We start from the raw sequence: 17,605 nt of genomic DNA on the forward strand, positions 1-17,605 counted from the left end.
TCTCCCCATTTTTCTCGTATTGCAGTTCTTTTGTCCTTTTGAAAAATTGTAATTTGGACATTCAGTTCTACAAAATGATTCAATCAAGACAGAAACATAACTCCACTTGAATGTGATATTTATGTGTCTTTCAATAAAATGTGCCCCAAAAGCACATACTTTCATTTAGCATTATTATATAACTTTTTCTCCAGTTAAGACTCCGAGAACAGAAATTCAACTAAAGAAATAAATAAGATTAGACATAAGTTTATATTCTATAACCTTAAAATTATTTTAAATTATTGTATTATAAACTACCTACAGTACGAATTTACCTCGACCATGTATAAGTGACCATGTATTCATATAGAGCACATGTATGTACTTCTGTTCGTGAGCTTGTTTTTTCCACAGAATACATGTCTCTTTGTACTGGCATGTGGTAGAGAAAATGCCTATGTAACAAGTAAATGAGTCAAAAGCCATTAGTAAGGTTTTTAAGAAGCAAAACCCAAAATGTCTTATGATTTACTTGAGCCATATTAGCTCAAGTATTACATTTCTGGACATAATTTAATTTTAATAGACAACATATTTTTGAGTGGTAAGGGTATAATTATAGGAATTAAATGTACTTTAGGGCTAAAAATATGAACTGAGAGAAATGAAACTAGATTATTGTGTATCGTGCAACATTAAAATCATTAAAATCCCAATCATAGATAGAATTTCACCTCTCCCAAGACCTTCTTAAATGCATTTTTGACCTCTTTCTTCCACAAGGTTCAACATGAGGATAACCATAGCATACATAGAATAAAGATGCCATTAAGTCTGTGTCTGTAGAATGACTGGAGCTAGGTTATAAGTACATAAAGATGACTGTCCCATAGAAGAGGGAGACTACAAGTGGACAGAGCTTTTTGGTACCCCCTTAGTTGAATGCATCTTCAAAATGATGATAAATATGAAAAGGTAGGAAATCAATATAACCAGAAGATGAACAAAGACATTAAAGCTTGAAATTAAAACAAGAACCATCTCACTAATGTGTTTATCAGAGCAAGAGAGAGCCAGGACACCTGGAATATCACAGAAAAAGTAATAGACCATGTTGGACTTACAGAAAGACAGACTGTGTCTCCAACATGGATGGAGGCATCCAAGAAACCACATACAAAGGAGCCTAGAGCCAGATGTGCACAGACACTTGTCATCATGGTGGTGGTGGACTATAACGGTTTACACACTGCTGCATGGTGGTCATAGGCCATTAAGGCCAAGAGATAGTTTTCCACAACAGCAAAGGCTGCAAAAAAGAACATCTGAGCAGTACATGCATTGTAAGAGATGACCTCATCTCCTCTAAGGAACCCAGACATCACTTTAGGTGTGACAGCTGCAGAGTAACCAAAGTCCACCAAAGACAGAGTAATGATGAAAAAATACACTGGAGTGTGGAGACAAGAATCCAACAGGATTAACGTGATCATCTCCAGGTTACCAAAAACACTGATGAGATAAATAAGGGCAAACACAATAAAGAGGGGAATCTGAAGGTGTGGGGTGTTGGTTAGACCCACTGGTAATGCATGAGAACCTCAGTGCCTTCATGTCATTGCCAACCCTTAGTATCATCTATACCAGAGCTGAGTGTTCCTGGCAGAATGAAGCATCTGAGTGAAGGTACTTAGGCTGTGAGAAAGATACATTGTTTAAGGAACTAAGAGAAGTCCATCGGGTCCACAAAACATTTGGTAAAACTATTGGAAAAGTCCAAGTCTCAGCTGCCTAAAGCTGTGACATTGAGGAAAGTTAGTAGAAAAATCAAAATTTTTGAAGGATATCTAGAGAATAATATGTGGGCTTTGAAAAATTCTGATACTTTCCTGGGTATTGAGAAGGCTAAGCACATGTTTAAAATTGCCCAGAAAAGAACAGAGCAGATGCCAATTACTCATTCTTGGATGGTCTTGAGGACCTACACAAACAGAGAACAAGAGCCAAAGCAGATTTTTCAACTGCCAGACTTTGAGTATCATCCCCAACCTACATGTAGAACCTCTCATCAAAATGGATCTAAGGAAAACTCTGACAAATGGTTGGCCAGTAATACAGTGACAACCCCTAAGAAGACAGGCTTATAAATAAAAACATCTATAAATAAACAAACAAACAAACAAATAAAGTTTATTGAAAAAAATTAAATCGACTGGGCAGAGACTTCAGTGCCCATAAGAGCAAGTGAAACAGACTTTAAAATGAGTACTACAGTCAGCTCACTAAACAAACAAACAACAAATATTGAACAACTCCTGGCTAGCCAGAATTCAGTTTCTACACTATACTGTCTAAAGTGTCCATTTATTTAACAAAAAAAAAATTGTGAGGCATGGAAATTAAGAGGAAAATGTGTCCCCCAAAAGTGAAACAGCCATCAATAAAAACTCTCTGAGGGTGTCCATATATTTTCAAAGAACTGAAGGAAACAATATGTAAATGAAGGGAAATATAACAATAACTCATCTAATAGAGAATATAAACAAAGATATTAAAGTTATAAAAAAGAAATAATTAGAAATTCTGGACTCATCATTTAACTTTATCAAAATTCAAACATTTTCTATGTTAAAAGACACCATTAATAAAATAAAAAATCACACCACAAATTGAGACAAAATGTGTATAAACCAAATATCTGATGAAAATATTATTTTGAGAATATGGAAATTTTTACAACACAGTAATGAGAAGACAAACATCTCAATTAAAAAGTGGGGAAAGATGTGAAGAGAGTTTACCAATAAATTTATATGAGTGCCTAAAAACCATGTGTGAAGAGGTAGAAATGATCAAAAATCATAAAAATTGAAATGACAATGAGATACCATTTCAGACACACCTGGATGACTATAATTGAATAAATTGATAATAACAGATATTCATACCCATGCAGTGAAGTGAGAATCCTCATACATTATCGGTAATTTTTGAATTTTGGATTGCTTGAGGCAGAAGAATTGAGCTAAACTCTTTTAAAAGGTAGAATAAAATCCCCTGAACTCTCTTTATACAAAGGAAACAACTGCTGGAAGAGGGAACTCTGTTTCAAAACAAGGATAATCTCACTCACAAGACATAATTCTATTTTGAAGGTAATGGAGTGAAATGTTAGAGGGCTGGACTGGAGAATTCTGAATTTTGAGGAGACAAAGACTCAGTAGAGTTCCAATCTAAACTCCTGGGAGAAGACAACTTAAATTTCCAGCTAATCACTATACAGACTCAATTATCAGTGTGTCTAGGGGATAACTTTATCGTCTCCATCCCATCCAGATGTGGCTCCTTCTGATCCAACAGCTCATGAACTGAAAAGAAAACTTAGCTCATCCCCCATACATATCCAATGTATAATGTTGAAACAGAAAGATAGTAAGGGTAAAAAGCCTCTTTCTTAAAGTAGAATAATGGAAGATATGTGAGTCAATCCTGAAATTTTGCTGAGTTAGCATTACAAAGACACACACACACACACACACACACACACACACACACACACACACAAAACCTTGAGAATGATAGATAATTGCTCATTAGATCTTGATCTGTCTCTTAGTTAAGAACATTTTTCATTCTTTTCTTAGCATCTGGTTCAATCTTCTGGATATTGCTTTCTTAATTCATTATTTTTTATAATGACTTCAGAAGTAGTGGTTAAGTGTCTCTTCTCCTTGAGGAATATCATTTTGTGGCTCACTTCCATCTGTGCAATTTGGAAGTCAAAGACTTCTAAATGAAGGCATAGCTTTTTAAGCAATGCAATCCTTTCAAAAATATGGAGGTTTCTTACCATTTTCTCTCATATTCTAGTAATCACATGCCAATTTTTTTTCCTAGCTATAACTCTCTAGCCTGCTTCATTTATTTTCTTCCATAATCCCAACCTTACTGTTTCAACCTGATAGTGGCTGTGCAAGTTATACACTGCTGGTAACACATTATTATATTATAGCTTTGAAAAACAACTAGTTTTATTTGTTTATGTGACATTCAAAATTGGAATCTGAAACAAAATAAAAGGACATTAGTGGAAAAAACTAATGAGCTTTGACTAAATCTCTGACTTTTTAGTTAACAGCAAAGTACCTATGTTGAGTTACATTTGGGAAAATGTACCACAATAATGTAAGATTAAAAAAAAAAGAAAAACAACCTTAGCTATAAGCTTCTTGAGCAAACTGCGTGAGTGCTATATAGAAATTCCCAATCTTTGAAATTTTTGTAGTCAATCTTAAATAACTCCAACATTGAAAGTTATTAAAAATAATTTTAGTGGTAAGGCCTTTACATAGTACCATAAAGAGTTCAACAGACTTTCTTTCCATTGAAACAATAATATAAATGATGAAAATTATATTTTAAAAAACAATCATTTGTAGGGGGAGGGTAAAGTTCAGTGGTAGAATGTATGTTTAGAATGCATGAGGTCCTGGATTCAATCTCCAGTACTTTCATTTGAAAAAAAAAATTAATTACCTCCCTACCACCCCAAAAAACATTTGAAGTTCCTTGAACTTGTCCTAATTTGCATCCCCATGTTCACTGCAGCACTATTTACAATAGCCAAGATATGAAAGACGTCTAAGTGTCCATTAATAGATGAATGGATAAAGAAGAAGTATATTCCACACACAGTGGAATATTACTCAGCCACAAAAATGAAAATTTGCCATTTGTGATAACATGGATGGACTTAGAGGGGATTATACTAAGTGAAATAAGTCAGGTGGAGAAAGACAGATACTTTATGATTTTACATATACATGGAATCAGAAAAAAACAAAACAAATAAACAAAAACCAGAAACAAAGTCATAAATATAGAGAACAAACAAGTGGTTGCTGGAGACGAGGTGGTAGGGAGATTGGCAAAATAGGTGAAGGGAATTAAAAGGCACCACCTCCAATTATAAAATAAATAACCTATGGGGATGTAATAAACAGAATAACTAATATAGTCAGTAATATTATAATAACTTTAAATTGAGAGAGATGGTGACTAAACTTATTGTGGTGATCATCTTTAATGTACATAAATATCAAATCACTATATTATACATCTGAATCTAACATAACATTCTATGTCAGTTATACTCCAATTAAAAAAAAAAAGCTGAGGGAGTTCATCAACGGTAGACCTGCGTGGAGGGAGTTCATCAACGGTAGACCTGCGTGACAAGAAATGCAAAGGCAGTCCTTCAAGTAAAAATAAAAGGATGTTAGACAGCAGTGCAAAAGCATATGAAAATATAAAGCTCACTGGCAAAGGTAAATATATAGACAAATACAGAATCCTACAATACTGTAATTGAGGTGTGTAAATCACTTGGAATTCTAGTATAGCATATAAAAGACAAGCAGATAAAAATGATTATAACTATAATACTATATTACTGGATACAAAATTTTAAAAGATATACTTTATGATATCAATAGCATAAAGAGGGGGGAGGTATAAGGGAATAGAACTTTATATGTGACAGAAGTTGAAAATAGATTACTATAACTATAAGACGTTTTATGTAAGCCCCATGATAATCACAAAGAAAGTACCAGTAGGAGATACACAAAAGAAAATGAGAAAGGAATCAAAGCCTATCACTGCAAAAATCAACGAAGCACAAAAGAAGTCATCAAGAGAGTGAAAGAGGGAAAAAAAAGCGTACAAGACAGAAAACAACAAAATGAAAATAGCAAGACCCTCTGTGATGGTTAATTGCATGTGTCAGCTTGAGTAGGTCAGGGGATGCCCTGCTATGTATTTAAACAGTATTTCTGAGAGTGTGAAGATGTTTGTAGAAAAGATTGGCATTTGAATTAGTGAACTAAGTAAAGCAGATAACCCTTCTCAAGGTGGGCAAGCATGAAACAAAAAGGTAAAGGAAAGTGGAATTCACTCTCTGCTTAACTGCTTGAGCTTAAAGACTTTCATCATCTCCTGCCCTTGGCACAAAAAAGCTTGGGGTTTTTGTTTCGATGATAGAACTCTACTATATTGTGATTGTAGTAGTGGTTATATGACCAGATAAATTTGACCAAATTCTTGGAATCAATCATACACTAAAAATTATGGCTTGTTAATTATTTGTAAATTATGCTTAATTAGAAAATTGGAAAAAAGAAGAAAAAACAAGCAATGCAAAAAGCACATGTACACCCTCAACATATCCAGCTAGATCCCATGGACAATTTAATTACTTCTCAACTAAAAACGTGGAATGAGAACAGTGAATGCCCTCCTGGGGAAAAACCTCAGAGAATTCCATGTTTCTCTAAATTCCCTCCTGGTTCCCATGAATTAGCCTCTGAAATCCCAATACGACTGAACTTGACATCATTTTAGGGGGACCAGACTTGGCCATCATTTATTCATGTGATTGTTAGTAGTTGTAAGTACCTGTAGGCTTTCCCCGCCACCCACCTATTCTGAGGACTTGCTATGAGCCTGCAATCATGGCCAGAGAAAACTTCTCAAGATAAAAATTATTTTGATTAACTTTAAATGTGAAAACCTCCCAGTAAGGTGTTTTACACAGCTTCCCTAATTTGCTAATCATAGGCACAATTTTGTGAAATACATGGAAGAGGTTATTGTATTACTTATTTCTCTAATAAGAAGACAAGTGACCCTTTCAAAGGCATAGTAAAAACCAGTAGTGGATTCAGGATTTGTACCTGGGTTTCTAACTTTATGTTGGACTCTTTCCTCCATCTTTACCTGTCTGAGAGGTCTGGCCATCTTTTGACCAGTACCTGATGAAGAATATCTCTAACAGTATTCATTATTCCACAACTAAATGTCTGAGTTCAGACTCGTTATTCAGGATTGACTTTGTTTCCAGCAGCAAGGTAAGCTTCTAAGTTTCATATACATCTTTAGTGAGAAGCATAATTCATGCAAAATCTATGGGGCAGCTATGTCTACTATGATTATCTGAGCACAGAAATAAAGGTTTTGAACATTTTTTTTCTAAAATAGTAAGTTGAGACTGAGGTTTAAATGTTAAAACTTCCATCAGTAGGGAATTTAGTGCTACTTATGGAATATCATCATACTGCTTTCCTAGAAAATATTAGCAAAATAGAAAAAAAAAGGATAGGCGATTCTGTTATTAACTCTTAATTTCATCTTAATATTTCTTCACTGGGGGCAAAAAAAAAAAAAAACCCCGCAGAAAAGAAGTTTTAAAAAAACCAGAAGAGAGGAGAAAAACCCTTATTTATTTAAATCATAGAAATGTTGTAATCAAAGTAGCAAGATCCTATGTCCACTGTAATCTTTTCCCCATAATCTCATCCTTACTATTACTAGCATTTTTACAAATGATAATAGTAAAGTGGCTAAAAGCACAGGCTTTTGGTTTGGTCACAGCTGGGTTTGAATCCTAAATCCTGAATCAACCTCATACTGAGTAACTTTACAGCTTTATATAGCTTCTCAAATCCTCAGTTCTCTTAATGGTAAAATGGGAATAATAATACTGTCTGCCTTAAAACATTACTGAAGTTTCAATGAAAACATACGTGTATTTATATACTTATATATACATATATAAACACATGAATAAATATATAAGCACACACATGCATAAATACAATTGTAGATGCATATAGCTCCTAATATGATTTGATAAACATACTGCATTCTACAGGTGGTTATGATTGCCAAAGCTTGGCAAACATAATGATTTTAGGGATGAGGCTTGTAAAATGAAGATGTGAAAGAACTGGAAGAATGATAGCAGAGAATAATGATTGTCAATTGATAGACATCCTTCTAAAGGCATAAAACTAAAATAAAGAAATTTAAAACACTCTTCATAGACAAGAACATTATTCAAGATAAACAGCAAGGTCCTTCTGTATAGCACAGGGAACTATATCCAATTGCTTGTAGTAACCTGTAATGAAAAAGAATATGAAAAAGAATATGCGTGTGTATATATATATACAGTTATATATATATATATATATAACTGAATCACTATGCTGTACTCCAGAAACTAACACAACATTGTAAAGCAACTATACTTTACTAAACATTTTTAAAATTAAAAAAAAATGTAACCGTGGAACTCACCACCAAAACAGACCTGCAAGCTAAAGGCAGTCAACAAACTAGGAACTGTCAACCCTTGATCTCTGTGGTCCAAGTATGAGATGATTGTAATGAGAAAAAAGTTGAGTTTAAGGAAGGAGACTCTCTCAACTCGTCCTAAAATTTGGATTTTAAGAAAGAAAATAAGCAAATGAATGACTCGCATAGAATGACTAAAACAGCCACTCATGCTGGAAGAGACTGACAGACTGAGAAACATCAGAGAACACAAAAAATTTCAGCAGACCGAGTGTGTGAAGAAAAGAAAGTCGAAGAGAGTGGCTACAAGAGTTCAAAACTCATTCATAATTGAATTTCTGAACTTCCTCACCCACCTTTCTCGATCATAGAGGCTATCGTTCCACCCTAATAATAAGTATCATAATTAACACTTACCAGATGATGCTAAGCACCCAGCATTTTACTCATGGTTCTTAAAGCATTATTTCACTTAATTCTCACAATAACACCTTAAGGTTGATTTCATTACAATCTTCCTTTTGTACATGGAGAAAATCAGAATCAAGTACTTATGTTAGAACCAGTGACTCTTGGGTAGTAAATGGTAGGACTGATACGAACCTCATTCCAGAGTCTAGGCTTTATATCCAGTCTGTCATTTTCCCTCAGAATCACCTCTGCTGGTGGTACATGTCCCTCCTGCTTTAGTTACCACACTAGATCTTCTGTGCATCTACGTCTCAGCTACTTAACTGTGAAACCCCAAACACTGAGTTTAGATCAGTGGAGACAGTGAATAATCATAATTCAGTTAAATTCAATTTTATTTAAATTTAGTTAAGACCAGTAGACCAAAGAACTTCCTGGGTACAAACTTGGCTTTGGCAGTAAAATTTTGTAAACTGAAATACATTATTTAACCTCTGTGTTTCATAAGTTAAATGGAGGTAGCACTAGTCAACCTTAAAAGGTTAACGAGAAAAACAAATCGATATACATGTAGAGTGAATAAGGCAGCTCCTGGCACAAAAGCAACATAGATGTGTAAGCATTTACTAAGCTCACGGAATGGAAATGGCACTTGTCATCTGGATCAAGAGATTACTTTGTCCACATTCTAGTTAACAAGTTTATAAAATTTAGACAGAAGATGAGCTATGAAGATCCTTTAATTTCAACAATATAACATATATCTCTATAATGTATGCATTAAATTTTGTTGTCAAACCCTTATTTGTCTGAATAATATTGAAGTTAGAATTATTACATAATGAAATAATGTACTTCTATCTATCTATCATCTAGGTATCTATCTGTGTCTATTTCTCCACATTTCATTTTTGTTTATCACTCTGTTCCTTTATTTCTTATTACTATAGAGTACCTTGTGATTTCCAAACAACATCCATGGAGAACAATACAGAGGTGACTCAGTTCATCCTCCTTGGACTAACCAACGCTCCAGAACTGCAGGTCCCCCCGTTTATCACGTTTACTGTCATTTACCTCATCAATGTGATTGGAAACCTGGGGATGATCATTTTGATTCTCATGGACTCTCATCTCCACATCCCCATGTACTTTTTCCTTAGTAACCTGTCTCTCGTGGACTTCTGTTACTCCTCAACGGTCACTCCAAAGGTGATGGCGGGGCTCCTCCTAAGAGACAAGGTCATCTCCTACAATGCGTGCGCTGCTCAAATGTCCTTTTTTGTAGCCCTGGCTACTGTGGAAAATTTCCTCTTGGCCTCAATGGCTTATGACCGCTTTGCAGCTGTGTGTAAACCCCTACATTACACCACCACCATGACAACAAGTATGTGTGCTTGTCTGGCCACAGGCTCCTACATCTGTGGTTTCCTAAATGCCTCGGTCCACATTAGGAACACATTCAGTCTCTCTTTCTGTATGTCCAACCTAGTCCATCACTTTTTCTGCGATGTTCCAGCAGTCATGGCTCTCTCTTGCTCTGATAGGTATATTAGTGAGCTGATTCTTCTTGTTGTGGCAAGTTTCAACATCTTCTTCGCTCTCCTGGTTATCTTGACTTCCTACCTGTTCATATTTATAGCCATCTTGAGGATGCGCTCATCTCAGGGACACCAAAAGGCTTTGTCCACCTGTTCTTCCCACCTCGTTACAGTCTCCGTCTTCTATGGGACAATCATCTTTATGTACTTACAGCCCAACTCCAGTCATTCCACGGACACAGACAAAATCGCATCTGTGTTCTATACAATGGTCATCCCCATGCTGAACCCCCTGGTGTATAGTTTAAGAAACAAGGAGGTGAAAAATGCATTCAGGAAGGTAGTTGAGAAGACAAAATTGTCACTTCACCATTTGAAGTTGTAGGATCCAAAATGACCTAGTTTCATTTCTCCCAGATTTTTAACATGATAAGGCCCACCCTGCACCAAAATTAATGAGATAATGCCATTTCTCTTTCAAAAGTCTATCTTTTTTCAAGAGAAAAAAAATATGATGTCCAAATGTGTGATATCTGAATGAGGATGTCCAAAGGGGACTTCAAGTTTTTTAGTGCCTTGCTTGTAATAAACCTTATTTATTATATTTAAGTTATTCATATGTTCATATTTACTCTACCATATGGAAATGCAAGGATATATGTAAAACATTGGAAACACAAGCCCAGGAGTAGAAGCATGTGTAAGAATCTCATTAAATACACACACACACTCACACACACACACACACACACACACACACAGCAGTTAGAAATCTGTCAAAGTAGTTGGAAAGAGTATGGCTAATTTTTAATAAAAAGTTAAAATAATTTATGTTCAGAATATAAATGTATGTCTGACATTGTTTCTCTAGTTGAAAAATTATTTCAAGAATCCAAACTGAAGAAAAACGTGATATGGATTTTTAAAATAAAGATATGTTTTTGTTAGCAGATTTTATTCAGAGCTACACATGTACAACATTTGAAAGGAATGAATAGTTCTGTGTTCAGTAAATCATTTGGTAGAAATGGTATGGACATAGGATAATTTTGAAAAACAAGAAGGCCAGAGTACAAGAAAGGATGATTGATTAATAATAAGAAAACTTTCTGATTTTTCTGTATATGATGACCTTCTCTTACATTTTGAAAAAGGTACACTGAGTAATAACAATTTTATATGTTTTTCCTCTCTGGAAACACCATGACATGGCTAATGCCACTTACTTGAGGATACTTCGGTTTTAGATGAGCTACATCATGACTTACCACTCCGCTACTTTTTCACTCCACTTTGTTCACACTGATTTCTTGCTATTCCTGGACAACTCCAAGTGTGTTTCTTCCACAAGGTCTTTCTACTTGTTGTTACCAATGTTCAGAAATCTCCCTCGCTTCCATCAGGTCTTTGCCCAAATGTTATCGTATCATAGTCACACACACCCTCACGGACACCATTCCTTCCTTTTTTTTTTTTTTTTTGATGTATAGTTGATTGATGATATTATCTAAGCTTATAATTGTTGCTTATTTATTTTATACATAGTGGTTTGTGTTTCTTAATCCCATACCCGTGTTTCCCCCTCCTCTCTTTTCTCTCCCCACTAGTAACCATTAGTTTGTTCTCTTTATCTGTGAGTCTGTTCCTGTTTTGTTATATATCTTCACTTGCTTTTTTTATTTAGATTCCACATATAAATGATAATGTAGAGTATTTGTCTTCATCTGTCTGAGTTATTTCACTAAGCATAATACTCTATAGATCCATCCATGTTACCGAAAATGGCAGTATTTCATTCTTTTTATGGCTAATATTCCATTGTGTATGTGTGTGTGTGTGTGTGTGTGTGTGTGTGTGTGTATACACCACACCTTCTTAAGCCAACCTTCTGTTGATGGGCACTTGGGTTGCTTCCATGTCTTCGCTCTTGTAAATAGTGCTGCTGTGAACATGGAGCACATGTATCTTTTCCAATTAGTGTTGCAGCAGTGTGTAAACCCATTTGTTTATTTCTGCTTTGATTTCTATTGCTGTGGTAGACTTCTCTAGAATATTGCTAAGATTTTTGTCAGAGAATGTTTTGCTTGTGTTTTCTTCTAGGAGGTTTATGGTGTCTTGTCTTATGTTTAAGTCTTTAAGCCATTTTGAGTTTATTTTTGTGTATGGTGTGAGGGAGTGTTCTAACTTCATGGAGCTGTCTAACTTTCCCAACACCTCTTGCTGAAGAGGCTGTCTTTTCCCCATTGTATATTCTTGCTTCCTTTGTCAAAGGTTAATTGGCTGTAAGTTTGTGGGTTTATTTTAGGGTTTTCTATTTTGTTCCATTGATCCATATGTCTGTTTTGTGCCAATACAGCACTGCTTTGATTATTGTAGCTTTGTAGCATTATCTGAAGTCCGGAAAGGTTATTCCTCCAGCTTTGTTCTTTTTCTTCAGTATTGCTTTGGTGATTCTGAGTCTTTTGTGATATCATATAAATTTTAGGATTATTTGTTCTAGCTCTGTGAAAAATGTCTTGGGTAATTTTATAGGGATTGCATTAAATCTGTAGATTGCTTTGGGTAGTATAGCCATTTTAACAATATTAATTATATATATATATATATAATTATATATGTTCCATTACATGTGTGTGTGTGTGTGTGTATGTATGTGTGTGGAATACTAGTCATCCCTAAAAAAGAATAAAATAATGTCATCTGCAGCCATGTGGATAAGTCTACAGATCGCCATACTAAGTGAAGTAAGCCAGAAAGAGAAAGACAAATACCATATGATATCACTTACATGTGGAATCTTTAAAAATGACACAAGTGAACTTATTTTCTAAACCTAAACAGACTTACAGACAGAAAACAAAATTGTGGTTATCAGTGGGGACAGGGGGAGGTGGAGGATATGCTGGGAGTCTGGGATTTGTAGGCACTAACTAGGTACTAATATATATAAAATACATAAGTGACAAAGTCCTACTGTATAGCACAAAGAACTATATTCACTACCTCATAATAGCTTATAATAAAAGAGAATATGAAAAAGAATATATATATATATGTATAACTGAATCACTATGCAATACATCAGAAATTAACACAACATTGTAAACTGACTATACTTCAAAAAAAATAATTTGAAGAAAAGAGTTCCCTTCTATGAAAGAGAAGAATGGAGATACACTGGTCAGCTTTGAAATCTTGCTGACTTAGCATTTTGAAGGCACCTCAGTCTTGGTGATGGAAGATATTCCTTTATTCAGAGCCTGATTTTTCTCTCTGGGGAAAACTCCATTTTCCATTATTTTCCTTAGTCCCTGGTCTACCTATGTGTTAACAATGTATAGGATACTGGAACAGAAAAAGGATATTAGAGGAAAAACTAGTGAAATCAGAATAAAGTATGGGATTCAGTTAGCAGCAACATGTGACTATGGGATTCTTTGTATTGACACAAGTACCAAGGCAATATAAGACAATAACACCAGGGTAAACCGGGAAAGGAGTATGTGGGAACTCATTATTTTTGCACCTTTTCTGTAAATCTAAAAATAATCTAAAAGCTTTTATTGAAAAAATATTAAATGGCTCTAGAAGAACATATATCACTATCATCATAGACTTATAGCCAGAAGGGAATGCTTGTATTACAGCACTCTGCCCACACTATGTCCACATGACCATCTTAGCACATCCATCCAAGAGCAGTCTAACAAATACTGAGAGTATGAACGCCTCTAAGTATATAGAGGCAGAAAAGGGAACATCAGTGCAAATTCTTATCGATAGCTTTATTATGGAATTGAGCTCCCTTGAGGATCAAAATAAAATATATAAACATTACTCTACCTGGATATTAAATTTAGATTGTTTATTATTGACAAGTATTTTTACATTATATATGGTATTTAGAATCACAGGAATTAACTGCATTACCAGTGTGTGTGAAGTAGTTTTCCAAACTGAAGCAGAATTATGCTTTAAAATAGTTTCATACTTTATGAAATAAAATCTATTTGATGGGCTACTCAGTCAATGAGAAACCATTCCTAAGGAATGATTGCAAAATTTTCAGATAACTATTGTGTCTATAAATGGGGATTGAAAGCACTGAGTGAGAATGTATTCAAAAATATTTCAGCAAAACAAAACACCATTCATGCCTCTTGAAATGCTCTCTAATTCTACATACAAGGTTTATTTTATGAAAGATGAATTATAAATATCCATGATTCAAATATTTAGTGTATTTATATGATTGAACTAAAAGCTTTATTCATTTATTTAACAAATATTTATTTAAATCTCTTATGATCCAGAATTATGAACAAAGTGGATAAATCTACTCCTCACAGGTAGTTTATGTTCTTAGTTTGAATATATATAATAAATAGGTAAACAAATAGAAAAATCAAGAAGTATGAAGCAGGGTGAGAAGAAAATGTCAATAGGGAACATATATTTTATAAAGGTGACCATGGAATACTTCTATGATGGGATAGGATAATACTTCTATGATAGAGAAACAAAGAGAGTAAGGAAACATTCCAGGCAGAGGGAACAGCAAGTGCAAAGGCCCTGAGACATGCTTGGACATGTCAAGGAAGAGCAAGAAAGTCAGTATAAACAAAGTGGGATGAATGAGTGAGAATGTGATAGGGATTTTGTAGCTCAACTAAATTATCAACGAATGAGTAGCATTAACCATTTAAAACCATTACCAACTAAAAATCGGCACTTGTCATCTGCCTCTACAAGGATTAAATCAGGAACCACTGCAGCTGCTGACCGCCAACACACCCTGAAAGGAGCTCTGGGAAAACTGGTGGAACAGGCCTTCAGAGAGTTAGATATTTTCAGGAGAAGATTTTATGCACCCAAATTCTTGCATCTCCTCCTATCTGGACAAGCACTAAAATCACTGAGAGTGATATCTGCTCCTTGTGACTAGCAGCAAGCCTCTGCCTAAACTTGTTCTTGCTTGCATGTAACTGTCTTCACTAAAATCATGTAATACTGACGTTCCCTCCTACTTCTTTGGAGCAGTTGCTCAGAGCTGTTGAAAATGCTGTCTCCCAGGCAATAGTCCTCATTTTGTGCTAAATAAAACTTAACACACACTCTCATATTGTGCTTTTTTTTTAAGTTGACAATATTTATAGAAAGAAAATTTTATCAGTATTTTTATTATCAGTGCATTTTTTTTATAAAATGTGAAGTACTGATAGTCATATTTTGATAAATCAGAAAACGCCTTTATTATCTCACTTCTTTTGTGTACTCTTACTCTGCTTTTTTTTCCTTTTTGAAAATTATCCTGTGAATGTGTTTATATCAAGTAACTCAGGAAAGACAGAAATATCAATTCATTTAAAAATTATATTTATGTAGCTGTGGAAAAATTGTGCCTAAAAAGTACTTAGATTTATTAAAAAAAAACTTGTATTACTTTTTTTTCTGAGTTTAGGACTAATAACAGATTTTTCATTAAAGAAATAAATAAGCTTAGACATAAAAAATACATATATATCCTTATAGCCAATTGATTATTTTACATTCATTTTTCCCCCCCAAACCAGCCATACTCCATTTATTTCTTTAACAAATTTCCTACTTCTGTTTGTATGTGCAAGCATGGGACACGAGCATGCACTTCTAACCCTAGGCTTGTGTATGCTCCTGTTTTGCATGTATATTGTCATTAACATGTGGTAGAAAGATGCATGCTAACTAACATTGTGTTCAGTTTCTATGAGACCTCTGAGATTGTATAATGGGGGGAGTATTACCTCAAGAAAGTAGGTGGGCCTTAACTTGTGAGTCACTGAGCAAAGAATGTCATACAGAGATGAAACTAACTTATTGTGGAAGCTACATTATTAAAAGGTTAATCTTAGAGACAATTTTGCCTTCTCAACAACCTTCTTGTATGCACTTTTGACCTCCTTGTTCCTCAGGCTGTAGACCATGGGGTTCACCATGGGAATGACCATGGTATAGAACACGGATGCCATTTTGTCTGTGTCCATGGAATGGCTTGAGCTGGGCTGTAAGTACATGAAGATGACTGTCCCATAGAAGATGGAGACGGCAGTGAGGTGGGAAGCACAGGTGGACAAAGCCTTGTGGAGTCCTCGACCTGAATCTATTTTCAGAATGGTGATAAATATGAACAGGTAGGAAATAAAGAGAACCATGAGAGCAAAAACCACATGGAAGGTACTGATATAAATAAGAATCCAACTCACTGATATGTTTATCCGAGCAAGAAAGACTCATGACAGCTGGAGCGTCACAGAAAAAGTGATGGACCACATTGGACCTACAGAAAGAGAGCCTGAAGGTATCTCCAACATTTACAGAGGCGTTCAGAACACCACAAGTGTAGGAGCCTACGGCAAGACAAGCACACATATTTTTCGTCATGGTGGTGGTGTAATGTAGGGGTTTACACACTGCTGCGTAGCGGTCATATGCCATTGATGCCAAGAGGTAACTTTCTGCAGTGGCAAAGACTGCAAAAAAGAATATCTGAGCAGCACATGCATTGTAGGAGATGACCCTATTTCCTGTAAGGAATCCCATCATCACATTGGGTGTGATTGCTGAGGAGTAACCAAAGTCCACCAGAGAGAAATTACTAAGGAAAAAGTACATAGGAGTGTGAAGATGAGAGTCCAACAGTATCAACATGATCATCCCCAGATTTCCAGCTAGAGTGATGAGGTAGATGAGGGTAAATATTATAAAGAGTGGGATCTGCAGTTCTGGAGCATCAGTAAGTCCTAGAAGGATGAACTCAGTCACCTCTGTATTGTTCTCCATGGACGTCATTTAGGAATCACAAGATGCCCTGTGGCAATCAGAAGGAAGGAACAGAGTATTAAGTGGAAAGAGGGTACAGTAAAATTGGAATGTATAAATCCTCTGTGGATTATTTCAATTACAACGATAATTTGTTCTCCAGACCTAAAGCACACACATAACAAAAAATTGATAAATAAATTATCTGTAGTGTTATATATAGTGGAAATTGAGGGATTTCCTGGATTACTCACTTAATTTTGTATGTGAGAAACTGAGGTGCAGAAAGAGGTAATGACTTGTCCACAGTCACACATCTGGTGTGACTCCATCTTCCAAATCATATCTACTGAGCCTAGAAATAGTTTACCCCTGTATAGAGCTCATATTCCAGGATCTGTGTATCTCAGATTCAATCCTGTTATCTGTAGTAGTTAGGTTCTGTAAAGTCACAGCAAACAGTGAATTCCTGATGCTTACTTTCTAGCAAAAATACACAAACAGGTTCCTACAAGCCTCCGGTCACATCGTCATCAACCAATCAATCCAAAATCTTGTTTATGAGTATTTCTCTTTAAAGACACCCTTTTTAATACATATTGTTGATTCATTGAACTCATGGCCAACAGCACTATAACTCATGCCTGAATGAAGCTAATGTAACACATATTTTCTCCTTAAGGCATATCACAGCTTTCCTGAGCTCAGGAACATTGGATGGCACTTCAGAACTTACA

At 35.2% G+C, this 17,605-nt stretch overlaps 2 protein-coding genes and 1 pseudogene across 2 annotated transcripts; 1 reads left to right on the plus strand and 2 right to left on the minus strand.

Annotated features, from left to right (window-relative positions):
• Positions 1-610: 610 nt before the first annotated feature.
• LOC102506761 lies at positions 611-8,487 on the minus strand (annotated as a pseudogene).
• Positions 8,488-9,507: 1,020 nt separating this feature from the next.
• Positions 9,508-10,455, plus strand: LOC102507024 (olfactory receptor 5B3). Its single transcript, XM_006172990.1, has one exon. It carries the CDS (start codon positions 9,508-9,510, stop codon positions 10,453-10,455), a length of 948 nt encoding a protein of 315 aa, XP_006173052.1.
• Positions 10,456-15,943: 5,488 nt separating this feature from the next.
• LOC106728795 (olfactory receptor 5B2) lies at positions 15,944-16,889 on the minus strand. The gene is given in 2 exon segments (XM_014553332.2): positions 15,944-16,303; positions 16,305-16,889. Coding segments are annotated over 2 exon segments (945 nt in total).
• Between the last annotated feature and the right edge of the window lie 716 nt (positions 16,890-17,605).

The sequence above is a fragment of the Camelus ferus genome, chromosome 10 (assembly GCF_009834535.1).
Source record: "Camelus ferus isolate YT-003-E chromosome 10, BCGSAC_Cfer_1.0, whole genome shotgun sequence".
Taxonomy (NCBI): Eukaryota; Metazoa; Chordata; class Mammalia; order Artiodactyla; family Camelidae; genus Camelus; species Camelus ferus.

Coding starts and splice junctions, on each gene's coding strand:
- LOC102507024 (XM_006172990.1), top strand. CDS start 9,508: ATGGAGAACAATACAGAGGTGACTCAGTTCATCCTCCTTGGACTAACC.